This window comes from Anser anser (assembly GCF_964211835.1).
Source record: "Anser anser genome assembly, chromosome: 10".
NCBI lineage: Eukaryota > Metazoa > Chordata > Aves > Anseriformes > Anatidae > Anser > Anser anser.
In genome coordinates, this window is record NC_139730.1 from 2,961,506 (window position 1) to 2,979,019 (window position 17,514).

At 53.8% G+C, this 17,514-nt stretch overlaps 1 protein-coding gene across 6 annotated transcripts in view; it reads left to right on the forward strand.

Moving 5' to 3' along the window:
* Nucleotides 1-17,514, forward strand: part of IGDCC4 (immunoglobulin superfamily DCC subclass member 4) — an 86,773-nt gene that overhangs the window by 34,585 nt on the left and 34,674 nt on the right. For 3 of the 6 annotated variants that reach the window (XM_083849960.1, XM_083849962.1, XM_083849961.1), the window contains exons 3-4: nucleotides 5,212-5,353; nucleotides 10,011-10,144. In XM_083849960.1, coding sequence (XP_083706086.1) covers nucleotides 5,212-5,353; nucleotides 10,011-10,144 — 276 coding nt within the window. The remainder of the gene's footprint in view (nucleotides 1-5,211; nucleotides 5,354-10,010; nucleotides 10,145-17,514) is intronic. The other 3 variants (XM_083849963.1, XM_083849964.1, XM_083849965.1) reach the window with 1 other exon arrangement.

The window sequence follows — 17,514 nt, forward strand, 5'->3', positions numbered from 1 at the left end:
CTCTGGCATTTCCCTGGGTGAGGGCTGCTGGCTCTCTACCTGGGAAGGGAAAGCGTCAGGCCGAGGTGAGTGGGGAGGCTCGGAGAGGCAGATCGGAGCAGACAGACGGCGTCCCCGGCGAGGGCTGGATTGACAGAGGCTGCCCAGGTGACAGCGGAGCGCTAAGAGGGATCGCCGAGTTGTGGGTTGCTGGAGGTGATTACGGAAACGGAGTGAAACAGGGGCAAAAACCCACGTCTCTTTTGTCTGACAGCAGCTGCCAGAATGCATAAGCCTCCCGTTACGCGCACAGACAGGAAAAACGCTCCTTGCCCATGCTTGAGCAATCAAGGTGGCCTCAAAGGCAGCCCTGCTGTCGGAGTTGCCAAGAAGACGTTCACGTGTGTGACAGGGGTGTGCAGCCTGTCGCCTTGAGCGCCCAGGACAGCGTTGGGCCAGGGCTTGGATTGCTGGGGACAGCCACAGCCGGTGGAGGAGGCCTGGGGAGCGCAGCCCTTGTGGGACAGATGACAGCGGTGATCAGCGGCTTTGCCACGTGCGGTGGTGACCCGACGTCTTGGCCACATCAGTGTCTTCCAGGGAAACCTAGAAACACTGCGATGACCTCCATCCTTTCCCTTCCAGCGTGACCCGCGTGTCAGCTCATGTTCTGCTGGATAAACGTGCGACGCAACAGCACCCTGCGGCTTGCTGCTCATCGTCCCCACGTGCCACCGGCTGAGACCCGTGCCACCACCCGCAGCTCGTGGTGGTGGCAGGAGGAGTGACTGAGGGTTCTTGGTGGGATCATACCTGCTCTGTGCACAGCTGTTGCGGCTGAGGAGTGAGGTTTGGAGGTTTCCCCCACGTGGAAGTACCAGGGGCGTTATTGTAGTTGTGGGAAGGTGTAGCTTTCTACCTGCTAATAACTACATTTGCGAAGATTTGTTAAAGCTGCTAATTTAGCTTAAACATTTTGTGCGAGGGAGGTTCTAGAAAATTACAGTAATTGTAGCTGTCAGATGAAGACGTCTGCTGTGCCTGCAGGGAACGGGCCCGTACCGCGCGGCGCTGGAAGCAGCTGACGGCGAGGTTTGGTGTTGCTGCAGCTGGCGGAGCAGCCCGAGCGGGAAGGAGTGCACGTGTACGCTTGTGCTCCTCTCCCCGAGGAGAGCTGCTCTCTGTGATGCACTGTGTGTCTGAGAGAACGGCATTTGGTCTTATCGGAAGGATTTATTTTATGGATTTTATGCTGTTTTGTGGATTAGGTGCGTAGCTGGGGGAAGAAGACCTGTGTGCGGGGCCAGGTGTTGGTGGGGGTCTCTGCCTGCTTGCCACCACTCTGGCCAGAAAACTTCCAGCAGATAACTGCACGAGCTCCTGAACATCCATCAGTGTGACTTTTGGGTGCTGTTTGCAGTAGGTGAGGAGCTGGCATCTGTACGGAGGCAGGATTGAGCCCCACAAAGGTTTGCTGGGCAGCACCGGTCCTGTGCCCCTCCAGCCCTGCAGCCTGAGCTCTGGCTCTGCTGTCTCCACCCTGTGGGGCTGTGGCAAATCACCCCCAGGGCTTCCTGTACGTTTCCCTGCTGCCTCCCCGTCCCATTTAGCCATGTATGTGGTCTCAGTGGGGGCTGTAGTTGCCCCCATCTTGGAAACACCGAGCGATAATAACGAAAGGCACGCGGGGAGCGAGCACACGGAGAATCAGGGGGCAAAGCGCTGTGGGAGAGAGCAGCAAGCTCGTTTCAGAAGGCCGAATTCCTCGCATAGGCAGCATTTTCTGCCCGGGGTGTAGTGTTGCTGGCTGGCAGCCTTTCCAAGCTCGGGGCCTCCTGTGCGGATCAGGCCGGGGGGAGAGGGGGAGGGCGCTGGGCTTCCCGTGCTGCCGGCACCCCGGGCTGGGAGCCTTGGCACCGCGGCTTGGCTCCAGCTGGGGTTAATGTGGCAGCGCGGAGGGAGCGGTGCAGAGCATGGTGCTGTGGCACGTTGCTGAGGGCGAGCTGCCGTGGTGCTCTTTACACCTGCAGTCAGAGATTTTTACTGAGCACAGACCCTCCCGAATACCCCTGTGGCCCTAGAGCGAGCTCGGGGCGCAGCCCTGAGCCTAGGCCCGGCCACACCGTAGGTGCCAGGCGTGTCCTGCCACCTCTCTTCCACCCGGGCACCCCTTGGGACGAGAGAGGAGGAGGACAAAGGGTGACAGCGCGTGGTCACGGCCCCAGGCTGGTGCAGGGGTGCTTGTGGAGCAGCGATGAACCTGGCCGGGAAGGCTGGCTCTGCCTGGGCCTTGTCAGCGCTGAGATCTGCGGTTCCTGTTCAGTCCTGCATCGAACACACGTTCTCACTCCTCCTGCCTTGCTTCGGTGCTGCTTGCTGTGCACGGAAGACCCCAGGAGCAGGAACTCCTGTTGCCTGTCCCCTCCTTCACCAGTCGGTGTGTGGCCTTCACAGCCGGGCAGGCCGCTCCTTCCAGAGCTCCCAGAGCTGGCTTTCTTTCCCAGCCTGGCCTCAGCAATCCCCACGGGCCCTACCCTGAAAGCCGTAAGGGGACAGCAGCAGAGCTGCCCAGTCCCCGAATCCCACCCTCAGAGCCACCAGGAGAAGGCACCAGGCAGGGTTTCCTCGGCCTTGCCGGGGCTGAAGGAGCCGCGCCGCTCCTGGCCGCCGTGTGGAGCGGGAGGGACGCCGCGCTCCCTAATCAGGGTCACCCTTTAGTCACGCTCCTCCACACCCTAACGAGAAATCCGTCACGGGTGCATTTCTTGGCTCCGGGCTTTTGAAGAGCCGGGCTGGAGCCCAGCACAGCAGGCGTGGGGCTGGGGGGAGGCGTAGGGCAGGGTCTGGTTCTCAGCAGTGAATTTCAGGCTCACGGGCGCAGCTCTGGCAGGTGATGGGGAGGAATAGGTGGCAGCCCCTCGCTTTGGGACAGCTTCCTGCCCTGGGTAACCCCAGGGACCCAGGAAACACTGCCGCCTTTCGTAGCCCTTCGCACTTCGTGGCAGAATGGCTGGAGGTAAGCCTGGCTTGGTAGCCATCCTGCATCTCCTAGCACGCTGCATACAACGTGCTTGCTCGCTGCCACGCAGGAGATGGGAAAAAGAGTGAGGAGCTGCGTGCCGTAAGTTACGGAGCCTTTTCACTGCTGTTGGTGATGGCATCGCTGCTCATGCACACCACGGGCTACATAAGTTTACCTGTCCCTGGAGGCTGGTCTAAAGCTCCTGGAAACTTTGGGACTCTGTTTTATCAGCTTAGATCGTGCCACTTAATGAATGGCAGAGAAACAAGTGACCTGACTTGGAGCAGAGGGAACAGAGATACCGATAGGTTTAATCTTTTTAGGGGGGTTCCTGCCTCCCCTTGTGACATATCCAGGCATTTTGACCCTTCAGAGGCTGCCAAAGTTCTCTCGTTTACACTCGTAGGATGAAAAGAGTGTAATGGGACAGAGCATTAAGGATACCAGGAGGAGGTTGTTTGGGTGGTGCCAACCTGAAAGTGCTCTTGCATTTGATGGATTTCCTTTTAAACTTTTGGGTTCAGCAAAATATACTAGCGTGAGCTTAAAAGCTCGTGCAGTTCTTGGAAATTGTGCTGTGTTAAAGTGCTCTGCAGAGTGTATTTGAAAACACTGAAGCAGTTTGCCTGAATTGGGGCCTTAACGCTGATTTATTTTTCAGACTTTTCCAGGAAAAGGTTTTTCGTTGCCATTTGTATTGAATTGTAAAACTACACTTGGCAGACAGCTGGTGGGAGAATTCAGTCTGCAACTGTTGCAGAGAGCAATGAGTCGCTTTAAACATGCGATAACCGTTTAAGTTAAAGAAAAATACTAATGACAGTTGAGAATACGCTGGGGTTAAAATAGGGCATGTAAAAGCATTTTATTTTCAATGTGGTCCGTTCTTCCTCAGGCTAACGCTGCAATGAAGTGCGTGTGTGCATGTGTATCTGTGATGCAAAGAAAACAGAAATTTATGGTTTCTATAAGATGTAATGTGAAGTAATGATGCTGTTGGGAAGGGGCAGGGGGACGAGCACATACTTGTGGGGGACCAGAAGGTCGCCCAGGGTCCTTGTAAGCCCAGCGCTGTGCTTGACCCAGCGATGGAGCCTGTTTTCTGGCTGAGACTTGCTGTGTTTGTTGTGCCACGGTCAGGCTTTCTGGCACTCGTGTTACAGCATCACTGGAGGATTTGTGCTTCAGGGTGGCTTTAACAGCAAAGGCGGCTCAACGGAGACTTATTCAAAGCAAGAGCCAGGTCTGCTGGAGAGAATTTGAGTTTCTGCTCCAGTTGAGGGGCCCGCGTGCATATCCAAAACTGTGTGTGACTGAGATGCCTTGGGGTTGTGCTATTGATGGGTCAGATGCTGATGGCCACAGGGGGACAATCTCCATCCTGCTGATGTCAGCAGGGTTTTGCTGTGCTTGTGGAAGGGGAGGAAGATCAGCCAGCCACGTGTGAACCATGGCTAGGGTGCGGTCCCAGAGCAATCGCAAATGTTAGCACACATTCAGCCTCTGCTATAGGAAGGAGCATATAGACAGGGATGAGCCTTGGAGAGTGATCGAGGGTCTGGCCTGCGTGAAATCCGTCCTCCGCCTCTTAGGAAGGTGGCTGTTTGCATCCCCACGTGCTCCAGCCATGAGATGCTGCTACATCTCGTCTGTTTGAGTGGGGTGAGGTTCGTTCCTGTGCAGCAAAGCTGCTCCTGCCCTTACGGTCTCTCACCCTTGTCTGCAGCGCTGTCAACCTGGGGGCAGTTGTTTTGTGTAAGCTGACATCTGGCTTTGGTCTTCCTCTTGCCTTGTTTTAATATGGGCTGCGGGGGTGTCACAAGGCAAGGGGAAAGTCTTCCCTCTCAGGGCCGTGGCATTTCCCCCTCTTCTTTTTTTCTCATTCTGGGTGTTGTTCCCTGGTGGAGTAACTGAACAGAATAGGAAGTGATTTAGAAAAGCCACTGGCCAAACCAGCTGATTGCCCGTCTTTTCTCTCACGCTGTTGCCTTCAAGGAGAAAATGAGGCAAGAAGGAAATTTGCACATTGAAACATTTCAGTTGCTGTCCTAAAGACTCCTGGGGGCTTGCAGGACATGGGAAAGGGAGAGATTACATTTCAGGCTCTTTCATCAAGAAAAGCCTTCCTCTTAAATCATGCGTCATAACAGGTTTGCATTTCTCAGCAGAAACTCGAGTTACTAACCTTCCCTCCTTTCTTCTTTCCCCAGCCTTATCCCGCTTTTTCCAACAGCCGGAGTCGCAGACAGTGGAAGAAAATGGCATGGCTCGGTTCGAGTGTCGGATCGAAGGGCTGCCCTCCCCTGTCATCACGTGGGAGAAGGATCACGTAGCCGTTCCACAGGAACCTAGGTGATGCACCGATTGTTTTCCTGGGTTAGCTTGAAAAAAAAAAACCTGAAACATGACCACTTAGGATGTGAAAATCCTTCATGAAATGTAGAATGAAGAGAAAAATGATAGACCGTGTTTGAACCTGAAAAATGAAGTGCTGTAGGAGCAGGTGATTGAGGGACCCGTGCATATAGGTTGGTAAAACACCAAAATAAAATAAGCCTTTCCCCAGATATCATCCAACGAACCAAAAAAGACCACCACCAACAAAACCATGCCCTTTTTTTACTGATCTCTTGTTCTGGAACCTTTGCCATGTGATGGACCAAGCGCTCAGTCTATAGAAGAGAGTTCAGTGGAACTGAAATTGGGTAGAAATTGGCTAATAAGCAAAGTAATTAAACGAGACCTGAGCTTCAGTTTTCCATATCAGCCTCTTGCTCTTAATCTGGAGTGTTGAAGGGAGACAGAGAAGAGTGTGCCAAAGGGCAGACAGCAGCATAAATGTGAGTGGAGAAACTTGAAATCGGGCCAGTTGGTACCGCACAGCTCCTGCACCCTGGGAAGGCCCCTGCGTGTACGGAGCGCGGCACACGGTGCAGTGGGGGCTGCCTTTGGCACCTCCTCTCGTGCAGTTAAGTGGGGTAGAAGTGTTTTGGGGGTCCTGGCTTGAGGAATATATCCCCATCTGACTGTGGGGTCTGGTGCTGGGCTGTACCTGGCAGAACGGTGATGCAGTTTTTCTTTAGATTTAGCTGCGGTTTTAGAGCCAGTTGTTTTCTTCACTGTTGTCCCACACAGGTCTGTCGTGGGGTTAATGACTCTTCTAGAGCTCCATGTGTGCTCGGTAACCCGGGTGGTCTTGCCATTTGTTTTATTCCTATGTATGGAGGTGATCTAGTAAAAGTCCCTGAATTTTTATTTATTTATTTTTTTTTCTGGGGGAGTAAAAGATAGGAGTCCCTGCAGCATGATACCTTCTATCAAGGAAAGTCAGCTACAGGCAAAGAGAATAAACCAGTAGCTGGGCTTTAGCTGGTCTGTAGACATCATCCCTGCAAGGGATCAGTGACTGCATTGCCCTTTAGTTCCTAAAAACTCTTTTGCTGTTCTGGAGAAGGAGCTGTTTCCCTCCCAGGAAAGCCAATCCAAGAGGCAGGAGGGGAGGATGGAAAGGGGTGGGGGTAAGGTTTAGGAATAATTTTTCTACAAAGACAGTTTCTGTAAGAATAACGGCTTATATCCTTGAGTATGAAGTGTGGTATGTAAAGGTTCGTAGGAAGCTGTTGCCTTGTAATGAGACAAAAATTAATTAATTAAAAAAAGGTAATAAAAAAAAGAAAGGGTTGGCAGAAGGAAGTGTGCAGTAGATTGGGCAATGGCTTTTTAATGAGACAGCTGGATGGATGTTGTGAAGTTACTTGCTCGGAGATTGCTTTCAACACGGGCAGCCTGAAAATTGTTTTCCTTGTAAAAAAACAGACCGTAATCTCTGGCTGCAGATCTTGCTTTTTAAATCATGTTTTAGCTAATATCCTTTTTCAGAAGGATTTGCTTTTTTTTTTTTCTTTTTTGCTGTTGTCTGGTTGTGTTGTTGTTGTTGGATTTCACGTAACCGGCTTTCGAAGGAATTAATTCCAGGAACCGCTGGCTGCCACCCAGACCTCTGTGTTAGCCTTGCCCCATCGCGCCTGAGGACCAGCTCCCAGGCCAGCCTCTGGTTGCTGTGCGCTCCCTCCTGTACACACGGCTGATGAGCCTGTGAAAAAGCAATCATTTGGGTAGGTAGGCATCAGGACGATGGCTTCGTATCCCGAAATAGCACCGTCAGATGTATGCCCAAATCAGGCTCTGGGCCTACAGATACAGCCTTCCACATAATGCTGTGATATTGGTGCACGTAAAGAGGGATAGAGCAATCACAGTAAACTGAAAAAAGCCTAATAAATATTTTTGTTCTCTTTTTTTTTCCCCCTATATTTTTTCCTATATTTCCTATCGCCTTTGGGCGCTGTCTTTGGCCTTTGCCGTTGGGCGCAGATTCTAGCACGGTGCCATCTCAAAGGTGTTGAAGGCTGAGTTTAAAAAGTACTTAAACAACCCAAAGGGTACGGAAGCGTTTATGGAGGTTTTCAAAATACCTTTCCCACCCTGCCGAAGTCCAGGACAGAATCCAACTTCCATATGGGAGTAAGACACAGAATTCTTTTTACAATTCTGTCTCTGAAGCACTTTAAAAAAAAAAAGTCTTAAATCTGCAGCAGCTGCTGAGAGGTGGCTTGCAGGATCTCTCTAGACTGTAGTTGCTTTGGGGTGTGCGCTACGTCTTTTGGCATAGGCTCTTCTCCATTTTACATATAGGCTGTGTTTCTCACTGGGCTCCAAATTGCTGATTATTTCCTCTAGAGCCCAGATGGGTGCTTGCTAAGAGCTGGAGGTCTTCGGAGGTCTGCACATAACCACATACCTTAGACCGCATGGTCTGCAGTCACAGCATCTTTTATCGACGTTTCGGCTAAGGGAGGGTTTTATCTTCATGAAGGGTTTACTTCTGCCATGTGTCAGCAGTGCCTTAATGTGCTTGGGTGCACCCACATGGTTCTGCAGCAGTGAGCAAAAGCAGACTTGGAGCCTGCAACAAAGCAGCAGATCCCTCACTTGGCCTGGGGTACCTTAGCCTGTATCGGGTTAGCCTGCGAGAAAGGATGTGGCAGCAGTTTCTTGGGGAGAAGGTAAGAAAGGGAACGGTGCTGTTAATGCTGGAATATTCTCTGCTATACACGTGGTATGGACGTGGTCCTGAGCAGCCTGGTCCAGCTGACCCTGCTCCGAGAGGGAGAAGACTGCAGGTTTTCAGAGGTCCCTCCCAGCCCCGGTGATTCTGTGATGGAGAATTGGAGTCTCTTCCTTGTGGCTGGAAGATGCTTTGCCTACTGCTTGAAATATCTTGATATTAATTACGGACTCAAACAGCAGATGCACGACAAAAATAAATACTATCACAGTGGGAAGCTTTTCCTCCGCAGTGCTGAGAAGATGCAAATATTTGTCCTCGTTCTCCTGTGTCCTGATGAGGCATCCTGGTAAGGGTTTTCAGGATACTGTCTCCTTTGAAGTCTCTGGAGTGTGATCCTGAGCAAAGTGTGTCTGTGCAGGCAGTGAGAGCATGGCTTTGGGGATGTGGAGCAGTGGCCCTTGCTTACGTGGGAAGCTTCACCAAGACTGCATCCTTGAATCTGTAGGATCGTGCATACAGTGACAGCATGGTCACAGGAGGAGCTCTGCTAGCTCTTCTGCTTCTGCATCTGCTGCCCAGAGAGCAAGAAGTGCTGAGCTCAGATCGCAGCAGCTGAGGTCTGGGCTAGGCTCTAGGCTTGCAGCAGGGATATTTGTCTGGAGCAAGCTGCTTGGGGTGGGGTGGGATTCCCATTGCTGGAGGTTTGGGACCACGAGGTAAGTGTTTGCAGGAATGGGCGTGCTGTTGGTGACCACGGCTTGGACATGGGGTGGCTCGTCTCTTATGGTCCCCCTGGTTCCATGACCCTTGCTGATGGCTTCCAGCTGGCTCAGCGCCTGCAGAACCACAGTTATTAATGTCAGGGTTACTTTCAGGGATCTTCATGGATGGAAGGGCTGGCATTCATGGTTATAACTTGTCTTTGTGCTGTTCCTGTGGAAGCTGCTATCCCTCCCCTTAGCAATTGCCTTTGAATGTGTCCTTTTCATAATGAAGACTGATAACCTAGAGCTGCCTGTCAAAGCTCGGCAGCTCTGTTTATAGAGGCTTGCAATTAAAAATGGATCTCATATATAATTAAAAAGGATCACGTAGGCTTTGCGCCTTGCATTCAAGAATAAAGAGGCTGCCATCTAGGAATCCAGGCAGAAAATGGAGATGCTGACAGCCAGCTCCTACTTTTATGCTAATTGCTAATCATCTGCTTTGTTCGCTATAATGCAGCAAGGATTGTGTTCATGTTGTGAGCCGTGTAGCCATTTCACTCCGTGGAAGTGTTCCCCAGTAGTGCCCCATGGGCGAATGGGGGGGATGCTGAATGCCTGGGTGTGAGTTTGCCAGCTCGTGAAAGCCAGAAATTCTTGGAAGAACAAAAGCAATCAGCACAGCCCAGGGATGGCGCAGTTTCAGGCAGCTGCTCACTACAGGAGCGGGGTCCTGGCTGCTTTGAGCCGTGAAGGGGCATCTGTGGGACGCTCGGTCCGCTCGTGTACATGAAAGGGATGATGTTCAGAATTCCTTGTGATGTTTTTTGCTCTGGCTACCAAATCTTTGTGAAGAGCAAGTGCTGAGGCTGATCGTAGCAGACTGTGCGTGTGAAGGCACTTGTACAATTGGGAATGTCTGGAAAGCTGTGTGTGTACCTAATTGTTTGCTGTTATACACTTGGTTTGTATCTGCAAAGCCCTGTTGGCCTGGTGTCCTAGAAGCTGAACCTCTGTTGTAAAGGCTGCAGTGCTGCGGATGGGTCTGTACCTGCTGCTTTTTGAGAACCACCGGTTGGATGGCTCAAAGGTTTCTTGGTCCCACTCTGCTGTGCTTACCACCTCCTGCACGCGACTTGTCTGTAGGAGAAAAAGCAGGGATAAAAGGGCTTTGGTTGACGGATAGCTCAGGCAAGGCATATCCTATCTCACGCTTTTCCTTTTGTTCTCTCAGGTTCATAACTCTTCCAAACGGTGTCCTCCAAATCGTGGACGTGCAGGAGAGCGATGCTGGGGCTTACCACTGCGTGGCAAGCAACGCTGCCCGGAAGCGCTACAGCAACGACGCGGTCCTCAGAGTCCTGAAAGGTAAGGGGCAGAGCGTGCTGGCCTGGGCCACGCAGCTGCTGTGTGATGGAGAGCTGAGCTGACACGTCGGTGAGAACCTCTCCTGCCCCGGTGGGTCTGCATGGGGGCAGCGTTTGGCCAAAACTTGCAGGGAAGGCGTTTTAATAAGGATTTTCTCTTTGCTGTGATGGGGCGAGCAGGGTTGGGAGGTGTTGCCACCTGGGGGTTGCAGCTGGCTGCTCTGGCCAGCCCCAGGACCAGGCAGCCGACAGTAATAAAGGGTCTGTTTCTCTCTGCGCCCAGGGATTTTCTTCTGCAGGTGGATTGTAACAGCAGTTATGTGCTAGGGCTGTTAGCAAGGGTCAGGCACCCTGCCTGCACCCCGGGGAGGCGCAGGGGTGCTGTGATCTAATCTCCAGGGGCCTCGGATGGCAAGGCAAGCAATGGCACGGACAGAGGAAGATGCTTGCCAAGCTAATGAGAAGCAGAGGATGGAGTAATTAGCAGGGCTGTGTCTACCCCAGGTCACATAGCAGGGTCCGGAGGAGCTTCAGCACACAGACACCCGCCTAGCACGCTGTGTCTGCCTCGCTGGCTCTCTGCCGAGCTGGGGGGCAGGCTCCAGAGATCTTCCTGCTATTTGAGAGCACTCTCAGCTGGGCTTTCTGCTGGTGACGCAGACGGAGCAGGGCTTTGCGTGCGAGCTGTCCTTCGCCTCCCGATCTGGGCCTCAGCCTCGGAGTGCATTTTTCTCTGTAAACCAAGAGCGCGGTGGGCAAGTTGGGGCACGAGAAGGTAGCTGAGAGCGAGTGTGAGTGCAGCGGGGGTCTCCAGACGCTGGCATCCTTCCCAGCACGCTTGGCTGCCTCCCCGGTGGTGTAATCCCCTTCTGCAAGTGGCGAAACCCCCGGGTCTGGCTGAGCCGTCCCTTCCCTTGGGACGCTGCCCCCCCTCCCCGTCCGCCTCCTGGTCCTGCTGACCCCGGTGTATTTTGTAGGCACATTTAACCTCGAATGCTCTGAAACGCTTCCCAGCCCCTTTTGTCTTTGTTCGGGGTTGTATTGCTTGGCATGCTGCTGCCAGCGTGTTTTCCCAGAGACGCCTTTGCTCTTCATCCATCAGCGGGAAATGTAATTAACGGGGGCCTGAGAACACACCTCCGATCGATGGATTGTGTCGTGGAGGTAATCCGTGTGGAATCTGCAGAGAATTTGTGAGCAGTTGAACGCTTAGTATCCAACTGGCAGCCTCTGCCAGATCCTCCGTGTGCTTAACGAAGCTCCAAGGCAAGGGGAGGGCTTGCTCCAGAGACAGCTCCCGCGTTGGGTCTGGTTTGCTATTGATAAGTAATATTGATCAGGCTACAAAGGTGAATATGCCGTCCTTGGCATAATAACTTGTTCTGCATAATTGTATCTTGTACTCTGCAGTGTTTAATCTGCTTTGCAAATGGAGGCGATGGAAGAGGTTAAATGGGAAGCGTTCCTTCTGGAGCACCAGCCGGCCGAGCAGATTTCTGCCTGGAGTTCTCGCCCAAATCTCGCTTCTGCAGCACCACACCACCCGCTGGCTGCAAAAACAAATATGCGAGGTTGAGTTTTTCACCAGATTGAGCTGATCGTGATGAAAAACATGCCTGTTAAATCTCTGGGGATTTTTATAATTGGGGAAAAGTATCTCTGAGACAGATGGGAAACTGCAGTGACCTGTGTGGGCCACACACTCCTCAACGAGTGACTGGCATGGTATTGATCCTTTTTTTTGTTTCAGCACTTCGCTATCAGAGGCACGTTTTTGGATGCCTGGACTGGCTCGAGGAGTCTTTTACTCCCTGGTCAGAAGCAGCTGGCAGTACTTGGAGTGAACTGGTCAGGCAGAAATCCTTTGCTGGTTAGAGGACAGAGAAGAAAAGGAAAGAGAGGAAAAAAATAACAAAAGCCTGTGATACAGCTGTTTGGTATTGCTTGAGTTGCTCGTTTGGATGTTTCAGAGGCCAAACTCCTCTGTGTCTGCAGGAAGGAGCAGCTAAGCATGCTGCTGGCTAGTGAGCCGTTGATTTTGGGGTGAGAGGGGTCCAGTCTTTGAAGGAAGGGGTTTGTGCCATGGGAGCTAGAGGCTCCTTACCACCTGCACCTGCAGCTTTGGTGTCAGCACTGGGCAGTCCCGATGGACTTTGGGTCGTGCTGGTGTAATGCAAACACTGCCGCTGGCACCGGGCTGCCAGCTCGCAGGCCTGGGAACACCTCGTGCTCATGCCTCTGCCAGCCAGTGCTGGATTTGAACTGGCTGTGCACAGCAAAAGAATTCATTTCCATAAAACCCTTCTTCAGCTGCCCTTTCTCTCTCTCACCTTCCCCCTCACTCCAGATATAGTGGCTGGGGGTTGTTCCATCCCCCTTACTAAAGGCCTTTACCCAGGAGAGACAGCAATTAGCACGACCCCTTTCTGCCATACTTGCACGGCCTAGAAAAAACGGCCCCAAAACCCCAAAATGTCCCTTCCCGTGCTGCCGTGACTTGCCCTGTCGCGGGGAGCGGCCCGGATTGTGCGTCAGCGGCCAGACGCGCGCTGGCCGCGCGCAGGCAGGGCAGAGCGAGGGCCGCGAGCCCTGCAGATGTTTCGGCTGCGCAGACTTCATGGTGCAAATTTCCAGACGTTCCCCGGGGAAGCGGCGTTTTGAGCGGGAGGGGAGGAGAGCAGGCGGAGAAGCGGGATTCAGGCGCGCAGCCCTGAAACGGAGCCCGCCGGAGAAATAGGAGCGGAGGGAGGGCTTGGATTTTTCCCCCCACGGATCTCCGCTGCTCCCTGGCATGCAGAGCACCGAGCACATCTGGCAGCGCCGCCCCTCACCTGCACGGATGATGGATGAACGCCGCAGCCCTGCTGCGAGCGCTGCCAAGAAGGGCATTAGGAGCTGGCTGCAGGGCGCCTTTCCCAGGCGCTGTCTGTGCGTGCTGCCTCCGCTTGGGGTCAGCTCCTGCGGGGCTGCGTCTTGTTTCTTGCAGCTCCTTTCTCAGGAAGCAGGCTCTGGTGGAGCGCTGCTCTGGGCTCACAGATAAAAAGTTAATTTCCCCTGTGTCCCAGGTCCTTCGCGCACACGGGGACATGCTAAGTCTTGCCTTCTCAAGGAAGGACAGCAGAAGGGCTTGGGCACCACAGTGTTGTGTGTGAGATTAGCAATTTTAGATCGTAATGGAGTTTGACTGGGCTGGGGGAAGTACAGAGATTAAAACAAGACCATCCGTTTTGAGATCTTGACCCCACAGCCCCATCCTGTAGAGTTCAGTGGTTGTCTCCCTTCGCATTTAAGGGTGGTCGTTGCAGAAGAGTTACAGCGAGGTCCTGGGAGCCAGGGCGCTCGGGTTCTCCTTTCCTTCCTGACAGTGTGCCACAGGGAGAATCAGTTCCTTAACTTCTCAATTTCCACCTCTATAAATACAGATAAACAGGCTTGGAGCAGCAACGTGTCATTTTGGAGGCAGTACAGGCATTTGGTGCAGGAGGTCAGTGTGCTCATATGAGAGGAGGATGTGGATATGGACCTGATTGGTTTTTTTTTTTTCTTTCTTGTGTTCTCTGCACTCTGTTCTTGATTTGTGCATGCAGAGTAACCCTAGCTGCGATGTCAGTGGCATGTCATGCTGGTACGTGGGCAAAACCTTTTGGCCCAGGCCAGGCTGGCAAGAATCGGACACAGCAGCCTGCCTCCAGCACTGACACAAGGTCTCTGCGGGGACGTTACTGTGGTGGTCCCGCAGACACGCTCCGCATGGTCCTGTGCCTGTCCTGGCGTAGCTGCAGGATCGGGGAGCGCGGAGCAGCGCCCTGCATGCGCACACAGCCGGGCTGGGGTCCGGGCTGAGCACGCCACCAACGAGTCCTCCAGCGGATGAGCACATCCCCTGTAAGCAGGGATTTAGTGCCGTGCTATTAGAGGTGACGCCGCGAGATCGCCGTTGGCAGAACATCATTTACGCTGACAGCCGTAGCAGCTTGCTGCAGCAGTGTCCCCAGCAAATGTATTTCTCAGTCAAATATTTGTATGAAATACGGTAACAGGGACGGAGCTGGGAGGCAGCTGAAACACCTCTGCGTTTTCTGTTCTTTTGGTGTTTGTACGGCCGTGGCTGAGGTCCCAAGGGAGAGCCAGGCTCCGGGTGCTTCCTGCTCCCGGGGGCTGCAGGAGAACGCAGCCCGTGGACGGGACCAGCCCTGGGGAGGGCCGGGGAGGTGCTGATGAAGTGAGCAGCACTCGCAGTTGGCCACCACCTCGCAGGAACAGACGTGCTGTTACCACAAGTGGATTTTCAGTCCCCGCATGTGCGAACGACGTGCTGGATGCTGGCTTGGCTCTCAGCCTGAGCCCTGCCGACACGCGCCGCGCTCCCTTCGCCGCTCTGCATGCGGGCGCCGGGACGGGGCAGCTTGGATTCGGGTCGGTGCCGCTCTGCTCTGACCCCCCGACCACAGCCGGGCATCGATCCTGTGGTGCTGCTGATGCTGGAGAAGGGCAGCGTTGACCAGAGCAGGGTGGTCTTCCTCCAGCAGGGAGAGCATCTGCAGCGGTCCGGGCACAAGAGGCTGATCTGGGAGACAAAGGGGTCACGGAAACGCGTAGGGCGAAAACACCTTTACTGTGAGTTGCTGGTTTAACCGGCACCGTGGTTTTCTTCTCCCTCTGCTCTTGACATCCCAAATGCTCACGCACGAGGACTCTCTTTGCACGTGTTTCCTGGGCAGCAGGTAGCTGAAGCTGCTCACATAATGCGTCTGCTGGGTTGGGGAAAGCACTCCCCATTCTTTGTGGTAGCTGATGCTCAGCCAACCGTAATAAGTGTGATTTCGAAGGATGGCAAAGTGACGGAGGAATTACACAGCGTTTCTAGCTTAATAAGTAAATCTTTAAAGCCAGAAGTGACCTTCTGCCTAGAACGGACTGTAAAGGTTCATTCTGTCTCCCTTTTACTGAGCCTAGCAAAGTCAGGGACTTCAAGCGGGCGTGGAACAGGACTGAGCCCCCAGCTTTTTGATGAAACCGGTGAAGGGCTGGCGCAGACACCCATCAGACACCCCTCCAAACACACGGCTCCTTCCTTGCTGGAGTCAGTCCGGGGCCAGCGTGCATCACACCGTGCGCATCGCCGAGGGAGAACAACTCGGAGCTCGAGTGCCAGCAGCCTGTTCCCGGGAGCCGGAGGGGGAATTTCAGCTCGGCTGTCTGTGAAGTTCTGCAGGGCTATGATACGCCGCGCTCCTGACAGCTCTAGCAGCCCGCGGTGACAGAGGGTTTGATTTTAAATAAAAATAAATAAATAAAAAAAACCCAGAGCCCTCACTTCCCATTAAACAGAACAGCTGAACCAAAGTGAGTGGCGACAGAGGTGTCAAGGACAATCGAGCAGAGCAGGGGATGTAAGGCAGGGAAGAGGTGAGCTGTTCCCAGGTCCCCAGGGGCAGCCGGTCTCTGCCACGCACGCCGACGGCTGCTTGCAGGGTTTGGGGTTTGCAAGCAGGGTTTGGGGTTTGCCAGGCTCCTGTGTTACAGGCACTGCCTCCGGAGGGCCAGCTGGATTTGGGGATGGCTCGCAGTCCTCCACTGCTCTCCACCTGAATCTCCCAACAACCCAGATCGACGGCGCTTCTGAGGCTTTTCGAAACAAGAGCTGGTGTTTGGTAAGGCTCAGACTGAAGCAGGATTTTCGCCGCAGGCTTCACTCAGCTCTCCTCCGGGAGCCTTTTGGTGCTGGCCTACCCCTGTGGCGTGTCGGCGCTGCAGGGATCACAGCCGGCCTCTCCCGGGGCGTGTTAAACAGGCTGTGCCTGCCTGCCGAGCCGGGGCCGCAGCTCACAGCAGCGATAATAATCAGGTCGGCAGCTTGCAAGGGGCTGCGGGACAGCGAGGCTGCTGCGGTTGGCTTCCCGATGGCACTTGTTAATTATTAATCGCCTGCGTTGCAGCAGAGCCTCGGTAGCTCTCTGAGGTCGAGGGCTAGCGGTGCCCCGCGGCGCTTGCAGCATCCCAGCAGCCGGAGTGAAGACATCCAGGCTCCGGAGCCGCAGCAAAGCTCACGGTCCTGTTCCTTTAGATGCAGGGGGTGCATAAGGGGGAAGTTTGTCTCCGTCCCGCTGGTATCAGCAGGCCCGGTGGTGCTGAGGCACGGGATTGGGGTGAGTCAGCCTCGATCGCAGGGGCTGTGAACCTCGTTCAGATACCAGGGATCACTGGGGACGCAGCTGGGAGTTTCCCTTCATTGGGATCTGCTCTGTGCCCAGTGCAGCAGAGGGGCAACGCCGCGTGAATTGTGCATAAAAGTGAGAAGCGGGAGAAGAAAAGGATGGGGCGAGGGGACGGGAGGTTACTGAATGCTGTCCTCAGGCACAGCCTGGTTGGGAATCTCTGCAGCGCTTTAAGGAAGTGGCCAACCGAAGTGGTCTGACACAGTGTGTGACTATCGCTAACGAACTTTCCCCATGGAAAGCCAGCTTTCCTAAGCCAGCTTTCCTCCCAGACTTTTCCTAGAAGAACAGATTTGCATTGTCCCGAGTTAATGCAGATGCATCCATCTGCTTTTAGTTCTTCCCTCCAAGTTGGCAGTCTCCCTTTGCCGCCAGACTGTTACTGCAGGCTCCCAGTGTTGTGTGTTCGAAGCATCGCTCGTAGGGAGCGTTCTGCATCCCTGGCAGCGGGGAGACCCCACTGCGAGGTGGCTTCCTCTGCCATTTCTCTTTTCGGCCCAGGGCCCCCAGCCGGTTCCCCCTCCGCTGTTGCTGGAGGTACGGGTTACATGAATTACAAACAGATCTGATGTTGCAAGTGGATCTGAATTGCAAATAGAGCTGATGAAATAGGTGTCAGCCCCTGTGAAATGTTCAGCCTCCGAGCGCAAGAAGGAAATTACTGGAGTGAAATGGCTCTGGGCGCCGAGATGAGCTGAGGTGGCTGAGTAAGGAGGGGTTTCAGGGCTTGGGGTGTGTGAGCGAGCCAGAAAGGGCTTCTGTTGACCATGTCTCCATCTCAATTCTGTAGAAAAGGTAGCAGTATATTTGCCTGCCTTACAGCTTGCTTTTTTTCTTTCTTATTTTTTTTTTTCCTGAGAGATTTCTCCATCAGCATCCTGGAAGTTGGATGTACTGGCCTGGAGAAATCCCCCGGGGAAGCGGCTGGCTGGTGTCGGGATGCGTGAGCGAGTGCAGCCCATGCTCTGCCTCAGCTCTTCTGCCCTGTGCTCAGTGCAGGGGCGACCTCTCAAACCCAGGAGTGGCTGTGCCTGCAGTATTATCCAGGCAGGTGCACACAACCAAGTCTCTTTTTTTGCCCGTGCACTATCCTGAGGGCAGGTCTGAGAGCCAAAATGCGGAGACGGGCTGCCTTGCTAGCACGGAGCAGTGG